This window comes from Erpetoichthys calabaricus, chromosome 18 (genome assembly GCF_900747795.2).
Source record: "Erpetoichthys calabaricus chromosome 18, fErpCal1.3, whole genome shotgun sequence".
Taxonomy (NCBI): domain Eukaryota; kingdom Metazoa; phylum Chordata; class Cladistia; order Polypteriformes; family Polypteridae; genus Erpetoichthys; species Erpetoichthys calabaricus.
This window is the reverse complement of record NC_041411.2, coordinates 76,852,232-76,869,849: the sequence shown is the minus strand read 5'-3', so window position 1 is coordinate 76,869,849 and position 17,618 is coordinate 76,852,232. Positions and strand designations below refer to the sequence as shown.

Here is a 17,618-nt window from a genome sequence, read left to right as displayed (position 1 = left end):
CCTCTAGACGCTGTCCTCCTATAGCCTCTGATGAGTGTCTGATTCTGGATGGAGGTATTGTTGACCATTCTTCATACAAAATCTCTCCAGTTCAGTTCAATTTGATGGACAGCCTGCTTCAAATCATCCCATAGATTTTCGATGATATTCAAGTCAGGAGACTGTGACGGCCATTCCAGAACATTGTACTTCTCCCTCTGCATGAATGCCTTTGTAGATTTCCAACTGTGTTTTGGGTCATTGTCTTGTAGGAATATCCAACCCCTGCGTAACTTCAACTTTGTGACTGATGCTTGAACATTATCCTGAAGAATTTGTTGCTATTGGGTTGAATTCATCCGACCCTCGACTTTAACAAGGGCCCCAGTCCCTGAACTAGCCACACAGCCCCACAGCATGATGGAAACTCCACCAAATTTGACAGTAGGTAGCAGGTGTTTTTCTTGGAATGCGGTGTTCTTCTTCTGCGGTGTTCTGACCAAATAACTCAATTTTTGTCTCATCAGTCCAAAGCACTTTGTTCCCAAATGAATCTGGCTTGTCTAAATGAGCATTGGCATACAACAAGCGACTCTGTTTGTGTTGTGAGTGCAGAAAGGGCTTCTTTCTCATCACCCTGCCATACAGATGTTCTTTGTGCAAATTGTGCTGAATTGTAGAACGATGTACAGATACACCATCTGCAGCGAGATGTTCTTGCAGGTCTTTGGAGGTGATCTGTGGGTTGTCTGTCACCATTCTCACAATCCTGCTCATATGCTGCTCCTGGATATTTCTTGGCCTGCCAGACCTGCTGGGTTTAACAGCAACTGTGCCTGTGGCCTTCCATTTCCTGATTCCATTCCTTACAGTTGAAACTGACAGTTTAGACCTCTGAGATGGCTTTTTGTAGACTTCCCCTAAACCAGGAGACTCAACAATCTTTGTTTTCAGATCTTTGGAGAGTTGCTTTGAGGATCCCATGCTGTCACTCTTCAGAGGAGAGTCAAAGGGAAGGAAGCACAACTTGCAATTGACCACCTTAAATACCTTTATATCTCATGATGGACACACCTGTCTATGAAGGCTTAACGAGCTCATCAACCAATTTGGTGTTGCAAGTAATCAGCATTGAGCAGTGACAGGCATTCAAATCAGCACAATGACAAGGGGACCCACATTTGTGCACAGCCAGTTTTTCACATTTGATTTAATTTCATACAACTAAATACTGCTTCACTAAAAATCTTTGTTCGGAAAACACTGCAGTACTCAGATGTTCTTAGGAAATAAAAGACATACCACTGTTATCTTTACTGTTGAAAGGAGAGTCAATTATTATGCAGGCTGGGAGGGGGTCCCAAAATTTTTCATATGACTGTAGATGGTCCTCCCTCCATCTTACTTTAGCAGGAAGAATTAACACAATCACGATGAATATCCTCCCTAAGCTTTTGTTCCTATTTCTAAACATCCCCATAACCATTAATAGATAAGAAATCAGATTCAATCATAACCTCATTTATTTGGAACCTGAAATATCCACGTATCCAAAGGGCGACCCTACAATGACCTAAATCAGAAGGTGGCATGGCACTACCTAATTTTCAATTTTATTACTGGGCAGCAAACATACAAGCTATAAAAACCTGGACATTGACAGAAATCGATGAACGCACACAGACTTGGTCTGCAATAGAAGTGAAATCCTGCAGCACTTCATTATATTCCTTGCTTTGTGCCCCAGTAAAGATAGCGTCAATAGAATAACAACCCAATTGTGCGTCATTAAATCAGAATATGGAACCAATGTAGAAAGCACTTCAAGTTAAAGAAGTTTTACCTGTGGCACCTCTACATGATGACCACCTTCTTCCACCTTCTCGAACTTACACAGTTTTTAACGTATGGGATCTAATCATTTAGAGATGTGTATATAAATAATGTCTTTGAATCCTATGAACAAATACACTCCTAATTTAATTTCCCATCAACAGAATTTTTCCACTTTCTCCAAATTCAGAAACTTTTACTAAATGATATCTGCCCAGTTTTCCACACCTCCCACCTATGTCTATTCCAGAATAGATATTGATCAGCCTTGGGCACCCAGACAGCGTTTCTTGTAATGTATAAAACCATTTTAAATTCCCTTCCTTTTAAAGATCCCAGAGCACAGTGGGAAAAGGATCAACATTTCAGAAACGGAGTGGAAGGCACCCACACACAGAATTCACTCGAGCTCCATATGCACAAAGCTTTCAATTATGAAACTTAAAATCTTTTATCGAGCACATCTGTCTTGTTTCAAATTCTCCAAAATGTTTCCAGGGCGAGAGCCGACCTGCGAACGTTTCAATCGAGCTCCAGCCTCACTGGGCCACAAGTTCTGGGCCTGCACCAAATTAACCTCATTTTGGACCAAAATCTTTAAATGTCTATCAGACTGCCTTGGGGTCACAATCCCTTCCTAATCCACTAACAACTGTGTTTGGTGGGCTCACAGAGGAGCTTAAAGTGAAGAAGGACAAACAAACTGTAATGGCCTTTACTTCACTATTACCATCTAGACTTATTATGCTCAACTGGAAGAATCCTAGCCAAGCTCTGTTAAGTCAGTGGGTAACTGATGTTATATACTCTTTGAAATTATAAAAAGTAAAATTCACACTTAGATGATCTGTTTGATCTTTTTTAAAACCTGGTAGGACAAAATCAATACATTTTTGAATAAGCTTTTATATTGGGGAGAAGAATTCTCTTCTCTCCTTTCTACTCTTAAAGTTTTACTCGGGCTGTTGGCCTTCCTCTCTTTGTCATGGATGAGGGTTAAATTGAATTTAGTTTTGCTAAGTTTGACTTGATTGTATGGAATATTACATGCTTTTAATAAATCCAAGAAAAATAACAGTACCTGAGTAAATGATGCGTTTTTTGTGGTTCTTAAACTTAAAGTGCTACCTAGTATTATGTATAAGCCCCATTGGTGGAAACTCCATCTTTGAGTCTTCCTGGGTAAGTCTCTACAAGCGTTCCATGCCTGGATCTGCACAGTTTATCCCATTCTTCCTGGCGATTCTTCCTGAAGCTCCGTTAGACTGGACGGGAAGAGTCTGTAAGCTGCCATCTTCAGGCCCCTCCACACACGTTGTTTGGGGTTTAACTTTGCGCCACTCAGGGACACTCAGAGTCTTGTCATGAAGTCACTCAAGAGTTGTTTTGGCAGTAGGCTTCAGGTCACTGTCCTGTTGAAAGGTGAACCGTCACCCATCTCTGTGGTGGTGTGAACTCTGGAGCAGGTCTTCTTCAGGGACCTCATTGTATTTGGCTGCATTCATCCTTACCAACCTTCCTGTGCCTACCACTGCGAAGCACCCCCATAGCATGCTGCTGCCACCACCATGTTTCGCCATAGGAATGGCATTAGGCAGGTGGCGGGCAGTGTCCTGGTCTTTGACAGACATACTGTTTGGAGTTCTGCTCAAAGAAGTTCCATTTTTGCTTTGCACCCTTCCCCACCCTAATCTATCGTCTATGGGCGAGCAGCAAAAGCCTTTAGATTTGTCAAAAGAATTTCGATCTCTGGTTTTCGATGGATCTCGACGTTTTAGGGTCCCCTGATACCGATGCTGGGTGTGTGTCTGTCTGTGTGTCACAGTTTCTTGAGGACAGTCTAGAGCTAAAACAGCAGGATGGAAAAATACCAAATGACCAGATGACAATGTGCTGATTTGTTTTTGAGTCGAATTGTACAAGAGACAGAAGCCCTCTAGAGGAATCCTCCAGTACCATACTTCTGCAATGAATTAGGAATTCTTCTCGTCATTTGCTATCGTAGTGACCTATTTTATAATCAGGAAGATCAACATCAGAGCGGTAAATCATTTCGGAAATGTTAAAGGATAGTGCAGGTAACTTGATTCCCAGGGCACACTGATACCCACGTCCAAGTTTTTATTTCATCAGACCAGGGGATCTTCTGTCCTCCTGCTCTCAGAGTCCAAGTGGGCTATCAAATGCCTTTTACTCAAGAGTGGCTTCCATCTAGCCACTCCACCACAAATATCTGATTGATGGAGTGCTGCTGAGATGATTCTTCCAACTTAGCAAAGGACTTCTGAAGCTCTAATAGTGTGGCCCTTGGTTTCTTGGTCACCTCCATTACCAATGCACTTGTTGCCTGGTTCCTCAGTTTGGCCAGATGGCCAATTCTAGCAAGTGTCCTGGTGGTTCCAAATGTCTTCCATTTCATTTCATATTTCTTGAGTCCACTGTGCTCCTGGGATTAGACAATACTTTTAAAATGGTTCACCAGATCTGTGCCCCACAACAGTATGATTGGTCTACAGAGAGTTCCCTGGACTGCGTGGTTTGGTTTTTTGTCCTAACATGCAGTGTGACATGTGAGACCTTCTGTTACACAGGTGCATGTGTGCCTCTCTGAAGGATGTCAAATCAATTAATTTGGCCACAGGTGGACTCCAGTCATGTTCTAGAAACATCTCAAGAAGAATTACAGCAAACAGGATGGAGCTGAGTACAATTTGGGGGAGCCACAGCAAAGGGTCTATATAGTTCTAGGATTGAGAGATTTCAGTTTTTGATTTTTTAATAAATCTGCAAACCTTTCTTTTTGTGATTGAACCTTTCTGAAGACACGTGATTATGAGTGTAGATTGATGGAAAAATGTAAATATATCTATTTCAAATTCGATCTACAACACATTAAGGTCTGCAGAAGGTGAAGGGCTCTGAATTCTTTCTGAATTCACCATGTAAAATAATTCAGCTCACTTTGGCACAAAATAGGAGCAATTGAAATGGCCGAAACAGATGGAGTCGCCGAGGAGGACCCGTCCCTGAAAGCATTAAATCGATGTCAGAATGCTGCTGTGACTAGGGACCCGAGGATTAGAGCTCCCCTTGAGGAGAGACAGGTCAGGGAAGAGCAGACTTGAAAAAGCCTGCACACTCGAAAACCTCTGATGGCTTCAGATAATGCGCCTTGTACGTTTCTGAGCTGCATCTCAGAGGATTAGACCGCGGAAACAGGCTCTTGTGTGAGCTCTCGTAACGGCTTGTGGCAAAATAATGATTTGGATATGCGCTAGCTGGCTATCATAGCGGACATTCAATTGATCACATAAAGCCAAGTCTCGCCAAATGAGGATTTTGCCCAGAGACACTAATCAATCAAATCCATGAATAAAATAAACAAGAGCTTGGCCCTGAATCCTGAGGATACGTGAAGTGTAAAGAATCCTAAAGTCGAGGATTTCAGGCACGCAGCTCACCTCTGCAGCGTCTGCCAGGAGACAGGGGGCCAAACGCGGCGTTCAGTGTTGAGCTGCCGAGTCATCAGATCGCAGCTTACATAATGTGCAAGAAAAGGAGCGAGTCAAGGGGAAAACAATCCCACCCCACGCCACTGTCTTCATTTAGGCCTTTTCTGAGACATCACTTCTTGATGCATTTTAATGAAAAAATAATTGAGTGTAAATAATTATCTTCATAAATAGCATGCATAAGTAGAAGGCTGAATTAATCCCAGGAATGTTCAGATACAATATCACTGTGGTAGACAAGACATGGTGCTCTTTGAAACAGGCCTTTGAAGAGACACAGATAGATAGATAGATAGATAGATAGATAGATAGATAGATAGATAGATAGATAGATAGATAGATAGATAGATAGATAGATAGATAGATAGATAGATAGATAGATAGATAGATAGATAGATAGATAGATAGATAGATAGATAGATAGATAGATAGATAGATAGATAATTAAATAAATATGTGGATAGATAGTGTCATCCACCGAGAGAAATGCACATCTAATAATGGAGACAACAGTAGTTCCAGATGACTACAGGTCTGAGGGGCGGTGGGAAGCAGAAAGTTCAGAGGGCAGGGGTAGAAGCTGCTGCAGAACCTGCCAGCACTGATGTGGAAGTTGTGCGGCCTTCTTCCATGTAGAAGTGGGATGAAGAGCCAATGGGAAGTGTGGGAGGGGTCCTCCACCATGCTGTTGGCTTTGCAGACGCAGCACTTGATGAACACGTCTTTGTTGGAGGGCTAGAGAAGTCCCAGTGATCTTTTCTGCTCGGTGGACTATCAGAGATCACAGCCACTGTTGTTCCCAGATGGTGTTGCAGCTGGTCAGATCTCCCTCGCTGGTGCATCAGTAGAATGTGATGAGAATGGGGGGTTTGGGTAAGCTTGCCACCAAAAGAAGTGGAGATGCTGCTGCTGCACCTTCCTGGCTATGGAAGTGGATAGTTACAGCACTACGGCCATGTGGCGCGATTACCTGAGGGTGATCCAGTTGACAGGGTCTTCATTGTTGAGGATGCCCACCTAACACCTGACTGCAGCAGATACAGGTTCATTTCCAGAGTGTGGGACTGGACCACGTGTCTACCTGGGGGGATTGCCAACCAGGATCCCAAGTTATTTCGTTGTGTGGTGGGCGCGGTAACACACGGTAACATGCTCCCCCACCTGACCTGACCTGTCCTTTTACACTTGCACCAGTCTACCAGTTATCGTATCTCCATTTCAGATTGCACCGTTGCATCGTCAGCAGACTTTAGCAGAGAGTCGTGATTCCAACAGAGTGAATAGAAGTGGGCTGAGTATGCAGCTCCGGGGGACATGCGTGCTCAGCATGACGGTGCTGGAGGTGATGTTTGTGATGCGGACTCCCAGGGGTCCAGGATCCTGTTGCCTATGCAGCTTCCATATGTGTTTTTCAGGTTGATGGTTTCAAATGCTGAATGGAAGTCAATGAACAGCATTCTAGTGTTTTAAGTGCCCAGTTAGGGCAGGAACAGATGAAGAGCAGATGATATGGAAGGCTTCATTATTACAGCGCAAGACACTTTAAAACAGCTGAGTACATTTTTGATCTTGCCGTCTCGAGTTCCCTTCCATAACTGGCCTTTTTCAACTCGCTGAAATAAAACAAAAAAATGCAATCACATAAAATGAGAAGAGGAGAAGAGTTTAAGAAAGAGGAATGAATTTTAAAAAGACGTCTGAGAGACGTCTGTCTTGGCTCCTTATACTCCACCACCCCAGAACATTTCAAGTCGGTGACAGCTCTGGCACACAAGGCTGGATTCCTGCACCACCCGCTCCCTCACATCAGCTTGAGAATTCGGCAGACAGACCTCATTTGGGTCTCTGGAACGTTCACATGCGTTTCCTCATTTTCATTTATATAGACTGCTGAGAGCAGGACAGCCAGTCTATCCGTGTGGCGCCTGAAAGTGACAGGCAGTACGGGACCCTCTCTGGCTATTACATTTTCCATTACCTTTTTTATTTTCCTTCCTTGGGCTCCATTCTGAACCAATAACTGACACGTAATGCTAAAAGCCTGGCACGTCGATGCATCTTTTTTTGTTTTTTTTTCCATTGCCTTCCAAAGGGATTTGTTTAATTGCCATTGGAATGCAAGGGAAAACAAAATAATTTACAAGAGCTGCCTGAAGCGTAAAAAGATATCAAAAATAAGCAGAAAACACAAATTGAAAATTAGCCGGAAGGGAAACGTCTTACCTTAAAATCAAAATGTAATGCCTTCTGTCAGGCTCACGCTGGCCAATCAGGGCCCAACCGACACATAAGAACATCAGAAATTTGGCCAATGAGAGGAGGCCGACCACTCCGTCCAGCTCAGGCCTTTACCTAATAGCTCAGCTCCGGGGCTTCAACCAAAAAGTGCCAAGTAAAGGGTCTGAATGCCATGTCATTTTTACTAAATTTGAAAAAAGAAATCGTAAAATGCTGCTTTCGTGTTGTCTGGCTGGGACATTGTGGGTCGTTTGATGAGGAAAACAATAGAATTGAAATGATTTTAGCACAAGGTTGCAAAATGTGAAAGGGGTCTGGGACTAAAGAGGTCCGACTGCGTCCCAGACTTCAAGAGAGCAGCATTGGCGGCTGCTTCCGTGTACTGACGGCGGCCATTCCCCGAATTGGGAAGAGTTCATTATCAGCTCATCCGATAAGATAATGAGCTCATTATCCAATAAAGCGAGAAAAGAAGGCCAAGAAGCCGCAGTCACCGTCCGTCTCCAAGGACCAGCTGAGTACCTCCGCCCTTAATAAGATTTCCAGAAGCCACGTAATGAGCAAAGCATCTCTGATACGGTGAGCTTCACTTAGATCAGGGAAAGGGGACGTTCGGTCCTTGGGGGGTCTTCATCGACTAGCACGTCTTCTTAGAGGCCTCTGTCTGAACTTCTTGCCTTATTAGAATCTTAATTAAGTTAGGTTGGCTTTTAAATTACTCAGGATTGTCAGGTTTTATTATTATTATTTTCTTTTAATGGTGTCCTGTATTGGCACAAATGCGTGTTGTCTAGCATTTTCAAATTATAGAATCGGGTCCCGTTTCTTCAGCGGTTTGGATGACAAAGTCTAGTTGTGCTTCACTCTCAGCAGTATCAAATCCAAGTTTGCTGGACCTGAGGCTCCGTCACATTTTCCTCATCCTCAGTTGACCATTTGTTGCGGTCTAGGGCATCTTCAGGGTAACATCAACTTGATTTGACCAAGCCAGCGTTTCTTTGGTCTTCCATATAGCCGTTAATCATTGGGCCGTCTTGGCCACTGAGTTGCTGTCACTCCAGACTTTGTGATCACACCATCGAAGTCATGCTCTGCGCATCTTCTCATTGATCAGCGTTGCATTTGCTATCTTGCGGACATCTTCGTTCATGACACGGTTGAAGCGGGTGAGGCCAAGGACCCAAACATGACGTGAAATGTTTGCTCGTACTTAGTGGAGACTCTGTACATGGCCACCCATCGAATGACTGATCTGTAGATCTTTGACGTGAGGTATTTTGGGATCTTGCGGTCACATGGTATTCAACTCCATTTCAACCATGCTTCATTGGCCCACATTTGACCATCTGGAAGGGTGTCGCCAACCGAGCAGAAGAGCGAACCAAGATACTTGAACTTGGCGGCCTAATGGCGGGCACGCCACGTCTGCTATTCTTACCTACTATAGTCTCTTTAATACTGTTGGATGGCTTCTCAAGCCTGAATTGGATTAAGCGGCTTTCTGAATATTAGTGAAAGGTTGCACCAGTGTGTATCTGAAAAGTAAAAAAAGTTAAGGTTATGTCCATACTGGAATAAAACAAAGAAGGTTAAAGATGCCCACAACTTGTTCACTTGACCCTTCTCTTGTTTCCAACATTTATTAATCCTTTATGGTATTTCATTAAGATGAATGGTATGTTACCCTAAAATTATTCTTCCACAACAGTTATATATTCGCTCATCAAGAGCTGAATGTCCTTAAATGTTCTGGATTTTAACTACAACAGAACTGTGGTTGTGATTTTTTGGCCCTTCTGAAGTTTCTGGTATGACCGCTAGTAGTCTTGTTCCCTGCAACAGTGCTGGACATCATCACGTAGGGTGTGATTTTGGACAGCAGTCATATACTGGACAAACAGACAAATTCCGCTGTTAAAAACGTTTTTTTTTTTTTTTTTTTTTTACATTTCAGACTGTTTGCAGAGTTAAAGCCATTCCTTTGCTTTTGCTTTTATTTCATCCTGCCCTGATTACTGCAATTCTCTTTATGGAGGGCTCAGCCAGTCCCTTCTGTTTCATCTACAGCTCATTCACAATGCAGCTGCTAGACTTTTAACTGGAACTCGGAAGCGAGTGCATATTAGGGTTGCGTTTCCAGACTCCATTTCCCATGTAACCCTGCAGGTGTCCTAATCAGCCATGTGAGGGAATGACCTGCTCCTAGTGAGTCCATTCTTCCAGTCCTTCCATCATGGCCTCCTGCCTGAGTATGAAACCTTCTGCCCATCCTTCCTCCTGTGCACCCACAATATATATATTTATTCATTTATTTACCGATTTATGAATTTATTTATTTAAAGCCCTTGTGCTCCATGGGCGGAGCTCTAAGAGGCAGTGTCACTATGACATCACACCTGAGGGAGTGCCCGACATCTTTTTATTCTGCTGGATCAGAAGGAATCCCTCCGGTTGTCGCTGAGTGTTGTTTGGTGTTTCTAAGTATTTGCATTTCTTCTGGATTTCGTCTGGTTTTTGTGGATCTTGTTTCTCTTTTTGGACTCTGATTTCTGGGTTGTGTATTGAGATTTGTTGGATCTGGGTTAGTCTTGCTGAGCCACTATCTATCTATTGGCAGCATCATCTATCTATAGTACAAATCCTGCCGACTATACCAAGTGCTTTGTTGTAGAATCACACCACAATCCATTCTATCTATCTATCTATCTATCTATCTATCTATCTATCTATCTATCTATCTATCTATCTATCTATCTATCTATCTATCTATCTATCTATCTATTGGCAGCATCTCCACTTCTTTTGGTGGCAAGCTTACCCATACCCCCCATTCTCATCACATTCTACTGAGGCACCAGCGAGGGAGATCTGACCAGCTGCAACACCATCTGGGAACAACAGTGGCTGTGATCTCTGATAGTCCACCGAGCAGAAAAGATCACTGGGACTTCTCTAGCCCTCCAACAAAGATGTGTTCATCAAGTGCTGCGTCTGCAAAGCCAACAGCATGGTGGAGGACCCCTCCCACACTTCCCATTGGCTCTTCATCCCACTTCTACATGGAAGAAGGCCGCACAACTTCCACATCAGTGCTGGCAGGTTCTGCAGCAGCTTCTACCCCTGCCCTCTGAACTTTCTGCTTCCCACCGCCCCTCAGACCTGTAGTCATCTGGAACTACTGTTGTCTCCATTATTAGATGTGCATTTCTCTCGGTGGATGACACTATTTATCCACATATGTATTTAATTATCTATCTATCTATCTATCTATCTATCTATCTATCTATCTATCTATCTATCTATCTATCTATCTATCTATCTATCTATTGGCAGCATCATCTATCCACAGTGCAAATCCTGCCGACTATGCCAAGTGATTTGTTGTAGAATCACACCACAATCCATTCTATCTATCTATCTATCTATCTATCTATCTATCTATCTATCTATCTATCTATCTATCTATCTATCTATCTATCTATCTATCTATCTATCTATCATATAGTACCTTTCATATCTATCTTACATAATGCCTTTCATGTTTTATGTATCCATCTTTTATAGTGCCTTTCATATTCGATCTATCTACTTATCTATCTACTTATCTATCTTTAATAGTGCCTTCCACATCTATCTATCTATCTATCTATCTATCTATCTATCTATCTATCTATCTATCTATCTATCTATCTATCTATCTATCTATCTATCTATCTATCGGCAGCATCATCTATCTACAGTACAAATCCTGCCGACTATACCAAGTGCTTTGTTGTAGAATCACACCACAATCCATTCTATCTATCTATCTATCTATCTATCTATCTATCTATCTATCTATCTATCTATCTATCTATCTATCTATCTATCTATCTATCTATCTATCTATCTATCTATCATGGGTGCTAACCTTGTTTTCTCTTTGTTTTTTCCAGATGTACATCCAGACGACCACCCTCACAATATCCATGAATTTAAGTGCATCTGTAGCCCTGGGGATGCTGTACATGCCAAAGGTGTACATCATCATCTTCCATCCAGAACTGAATGTTCAAAAAAGAAAGAGGAGCTTCAAAGCAGTAGTTACAGCTGCCACAATGTCCTCACGACTATCGCATAAACCCAGCGACCGACCGAACGGAGAAGCTAAAACAGAACTTTGTGAAAACGTGGATCCCAACAGTAAGTATGGCAGTTGTGATGACCCAGCACCAGACCCTTTGACACAGTTTTATATTATTAACTATATTTACTTAGCTCTTTTCTAAACACTCAGAGAGCTTTACATAGACAGTGGGGGACTACCTCCATCCCTACTAATGTGTAGCGCCCATCTGGATGATGCAAAGGCAGACATTTTCACGCCAGTACACCCACCATGCATGAGCTATTCGGTGGTGAAGGGATGACAGAGATAGACAGTTGGTGTTTAGGAGGCCTAGAATGGATAAGGCTATGATGGGAAACTTAACCAGAATATCAGGGTACATTCTACTCTTTCCAAAAGATGACCAGGAATCTTTTATGACAGTCAGGACCCCGGTTTAAACTTACATTACCTATTTTTTCAGTACAGTGTCTCTCGTCACTGCACTGGGGCATTGGGGGTCCCCAAACAGACAACAGACAACAGGCTAAGTGCCCCCTGCTGGCCTCACTGACACCTCTTCCAATTTTCACTCTTTAGTTTGTTGTTGTCTGATAATTGCAATGAATGCGAACTCCCCTATTTACTTCCAAATCAAAAATGGAAAACAGCGCCCGATGGTGCGATTACAAACAGAAATGTCACCCTCTGGTGTTTTAACAGAAATCTGCTGCCCATTAAGGTTTATTTGTGTTCAAGTTCACATTATTTTTTTTTTTGCTGATTTTCGTTTTTTATTAAGTGGGAATCACCAACCCATCCCGTCACTGAACCATCATAATATATACAATGTATTCCTGACATATTTATTAGGCTGCCCATACAAAACAAAGCGATACAAGCTTTATACATATTAGACACACTCATTTTAAAATAAGTCAAGGATGATGGAAGGTGTTATGTGCATGTAAGTGCTTTCTGCCTGACAAAAAAAAAAAAAATTAAAAAATACGCTATGAATAATGTAAAAGTTGAGCAATGCATAGAAAAGCCAAACAGATGACTGGGACCCTAGGCAATAAATGAGGAGCAGTCCTTGAAATATCACCTGCAATGTCTACACGAACAACATACGGTGGATGATTTGCCATCCGTCATACGGGTGTGACTGGTGGGATTTTCAAAAATGCAGAAACAGGATAAAGCAAGAAAAGTGTGGAAAAAAAATGAAAGTCTGAAAAATGATTACAGGTGCAGCATAAAGAGCATCAGGAGCTCATCAGGTAAAAAAAAAAATTTAAAAAGATGCCGTAAAACAATGTGAGAATTGCCCGGGCACCATCAGACTGACACCACGTCTTTTTCAAAACACACACGTTTATTCACAGTTCTTGCACAACACAGTCCCGCACAGCACACTGTGCTCCCAGCACCCATCACCCTCTCTTTCAATGTCCGTGGGCCGCCTTTCCTCTCTCCACGGGAGCCTCGTCCTGCTCCCACTCCCGACTCTAGCTCCCCGAGTGTAGGGAGGCGGCCCCTTTAATTCTCACCCGGACGTGCTCCAGGTGCCTGATGACACTCTTCCGGGCAGCACTTCCTTGTGTGGCGGAAGTGCTGCCCTTGCACCTGGAAACACTCCGGGCATCCCTGGAAGGCTCCTCATCCATCTTCCCGGGTGTGGACGGAAGTGAAACGCCTCCCGGGCTCTCTGAGACTCGGGGCACCCCCTGGTGGTGGCCACGGTGCCCCAACGGGTTTGAGCCTCCTTGCTCCTCTCCCATGGTCCTCTCCCGATCCTGGGCGGTTGCCCCTTCTTGGCCCGCAGGACGAATACGCCACCTCCGGGTCCTTCCAGGCGTCCCGGCTGGGTCTGTCCCCCAGCCGCTTGTGACAACAGATAGGTAGATACGAGTAGATTCCGAAAAAGTTTAAAACTGTAAAAAAAGAAAAAGACAATGCAATGATTTGATCCCATATTTAATTGCGAATAGAACAAAGACAACCTCTCAAATGTGGAAATAGAGAAATTGTGTTGTTTTATGAATATGCATTTTGAATTTGAGAGCCAACTAGACATTTCAAAAAAATGCTGGGACAGCTGATGGAATATCTGACAACTAATTAAGCTAATTGGCAACTGGTCAGTCACATGATTGGGTATAAAAAGAGCCTCCCAAAGAGGCGGAGTCTCTCAGAAGTAAAGATGATGCAGGGCCGGGTTCACCACTCCGCGGAGGACACATGGTGCAGCAATTTAATCCATAAACAGCCGCAACCGGCTATAGTCGGTTACCACTGCAATTTGTCAGCACGCTGGAGCCAAGTATATTCGGTGACGTACATTCCTTGAACGCCACAACCGGCTATAGTCAAGTTCCCAGTGCAATTTGCCAGCACGCTGGAGCTGATCAGTCTGTGCCGTCCATTCGTTGAGCAGCCAGCTCGTGACCACTGGCGCCCCCTACAGCAGGGCAGCATCACTGTCCCTAGGATTCAGCTGCGGCACTAGACTAGCCTGACTAGTCTGTGTGCTCCCGTGCAGCCACTTCAAGCTCAGTTGGCTCGGTGATTCACTGAATTTCATCAATGGCATCAGTTGCACCTTGTATATCGAATAATAGATTGTTGCAGTAGTTTTTCTATAGTTTTTACAGTTCATTAGCAGTGTGTAAAAGAATCAGGGTTGCAGTAATTGTGATGCTCTTTGCATGAAAAAAAAAATATGTGTTCCATTCAAATTTCACTTTTTCTTGGTGAATTGTGACGTTTCCTTACAAAGTGCAGCAAAAAATTATTTGCCGTCCAGGGGTCCAGGTATGTGGCAGTTTAAGGGTTAAGAATAAGGCCGGAGTTACACTTCACGTGACGCGACGCATGCTGCAGTGGACGCTCCTGCTACGCAAGCGTTGTACGGTTTATACTCGCGCGCGTACTTTATGTAAATCTGGAGGAATCCACCAGGTGGCAGTGCGAGATATTATCACAGGGAGAACAGGTTCGGCTTCGCTGTGTTGTGAATTGCCTGGAACAGCCATTAAATTCCGATGACATCTTACCGCAATATCTCTGAAAAGGATGTTTATTGATTAAATCCAGGGATGTGTCCATTCCAGCAAGCATTGGGCACGAGTGAGAAACAATCCCTGGACGATGCCAAGGTGAATACAAGTACACACGTACACTAGCGTCATTTTAGCGGCACCAAATCCCCAAATCTGCATATCTTTGGAAGGAAACTGGAGCTCACTGAGGAAACCCAGCAGGAAAACGTGTAAACTCCAGGCAGGGAATATCAGCGACGTGACTCCCTGCAAGACAGCAGCGCTAACGCTCCGCCACCGTGTCACCCCATGTGTCGTTATTAACAGTGTTCATTATTTAAACGAAATTACTGATTTATCTGTAAAATGTAATATCTATCTATATCATCATGAAAGTGATATCAAGTATAAATCAAAGGATTCTAAATGTGCAGAGAGTTGGAATATCATACATTTAATGTGCTCAGTGTGGTGATCTATTGCTGGCGATTCGCTGCTGTCAGGAGCAGAGGAAGCTCTAGAAAAAAAGACGGCACAGAAGACGGTATGTGAGACACTTAAAACGTATCGTGTCATTACGATCGGGAATATGCGACGCTTGAATATAAAAGCACCATGAATACATCTGTATGTCAGCATTTTGCTTCACCACATCGAACCATTCATCAAATATGGAAGCGCGCACACCGATCTCGTAGGACCCGTTTCTGTCACATGTAGATAGTAAACAGGGACTCTGACGTCACATTCCAACTTTTAGCACACTGCGCCACCCGACTTTTTGCTGGTACTGCAACTCACGCACACGTCGCGTTAATTTCTGAGGACCTGCTCAGAGGACGCATCAAATGAACGCTCAGAACGCGTGGCGGCCATGATGCGGGGGCGTACGCGTTCTGAGCGTGAAGTATAAATGAGCTCTAACACGTCTCAACGTGAAATCGCAAAGAATTTGAGAGTTTAGAAATTTGACCAACGAGAGGAGACCATTCAGTCCATCAAGCCTTTTCATTTTGGCTCTTAGATTCTCATTTAAGCTTCATTGTCACAGATGTGTCTCTGGAAATTCCTTTTTGGAGAAAGAGAAACAGAATTGAGGTAACTCACTGCACACGAGCGGTAGCTCGTGACTATGGACCCCGGGTCACTGCTTGCCACATACTGAGAATGAATGGGGTGCGGCCCATTCATCCACCGGAGCCGCCCGAGGGACACTACAATGCGCGAGTAGTGAAACCGACCCCCCTCCAGCTACCGCTGGCAGCGTCCCCAGGACCGAAGATGACGGAGCGGCAGTTACTGGGGAGCCTGCGTCGCGTCCCCCAGACAGATGCGGCCCCGTTCTTAAGTCGGATGTCTGAAACTTGGGGACTGCCTGTATTCCAGTGCACACATGTTGTGCGTGGCTGTCGAAAAACTAGAAAGACTGCACCTCACGCACTGCGTTAGCGGCTTCCGTTCATCCATCCATCCATCCATTTTCCAACCCGCTGAACCCGAACACAGGGTGACGGGGGTCTGCTGGAGCCAATCCCAGCCAACACAGGGCACAAGGCAGGAACCAATCCCGGGCAGGGTGCCAACCCACCACAGGCTTCCGTTCATCCATCCATTCATTTTCCAACCCGCTGAACCCGAACACAGGGTGACGGGGGTCTGCTGGAGCCAATCCCAGCCAACACAGGGCACAAGGCAGGAACCAATCCCGGGCAGGGTGCCAACCCACCACAGGCTTCCGTTCATTAAGCTCATATTAATGTTGCAGAAAACCAGCATTCAATATTTGAGTTTGGAGGTCTTTCGCACTCCTTTATGTATTTTTGCCTATCCAAAGGGTGATGGTTCCCACGTCTTTGGTTCTCAGAGGACGTGATGAGTTCAGTTTGGCCACCCCTTTGGAATCAATTTGGAATCCCCCCTTTACTTGTGGCCTAGATCACTGGACATATTTGATCTTAGAAATAATGAAATATGAATATATCTGCAAGCAGTGTTTTCTTATTTCTACCGAGATTATTAAAGGTTCACTGAGTGAAAAAAAATGGACGCTTAAAGCTACGGGGAAGAGAAACCGTTGGGATTGTGTCATTTTACTAATTTATGTAGAGAGCCTGGCTGCTACAGCGATCCTGCTATAAATTCCCCCATGAAAGATGGTCATGTCAAAAAGATGCACGATCCAATAGATGCGTAAAAAGAAAACGGCCCCTATTGTTATATTATCATTTTTTATTTTATTTTTTTTTAAAAACATCCCTACAGCAAGGGATGCTAATGAGTCTCGATTCATTCCCAACCCGATTGGAGAGTTAAGAAGAAATATTCATTCTAGAATACGCAGATGCTACCACGGCTGTATTGCTCGTCCAATGCCCAGTGTTGCTCAGACAGTCTATGCCTCCCCAAGGAAAATCGGGAATTTGTGTATTTCAACGTGAGCAATTAGCATTGGAAAAAAAACTCCCAATTACGCACCAAACAGGAATGCGTGTTTTGACGGGAAAGTCTGCTAACCCCTTCCCGTCAATAAATGAATGGATGGATAGCTTTGGAAATTCTGTCTTCCGTTTTCTGTTGGCTGCGTTTAAAGGCAAAGCGTACAATTAGCAAGAAGAAGAGAAACCTCTTTATATAGCGCCAATGAAAAACGACAACTTTTTATAGGCTGAAATCACACAAGCGATGCCTGAATTGACTGTAATGGCCTTCAATGTTACTGCTCAAAGGGTGATCTCTGATGGCTCACGAGGCTTAATTTAGGCCTCATTGTCACCGATGTGTCTCCTAAAATAGAATCGAGACGCCCTTCTGATGAGAGGACCGGCAGTATCTCTCCCCCTGGAACACAAGGGGGCAGTCTCCCTGGATGGCATCAGGGCCATGGGGCTTGGAGCTTGGAAGCTCAAACCTGCCGGGACCCATAGG

At 43.9% G+C, this 17,618-nt stretch overlaps 1 protein-coding gene across 1 annotated transcript in view; it reads left to right on the top strand.

The window, feature by feature from the left end:
- Positions 1-17,618, top strand: part of LOC114668449 (metabotropic glutamate receptor 7) — a 507,860-nt gene that overhangs the window by 475,178 nt on the left and 15,064 nt on the right. Inside the window, exon 9 of the mRNA XM_051921002.1 lies at positions 11,498-11,744. Within this exon, the coding sequence (XP_051776962.1) occupies positions 11,498-11,744 (247 nt within the window). The remainder of the gene's footprint in view (positions 1-11,497; positions 11,745-17,618) is intronic.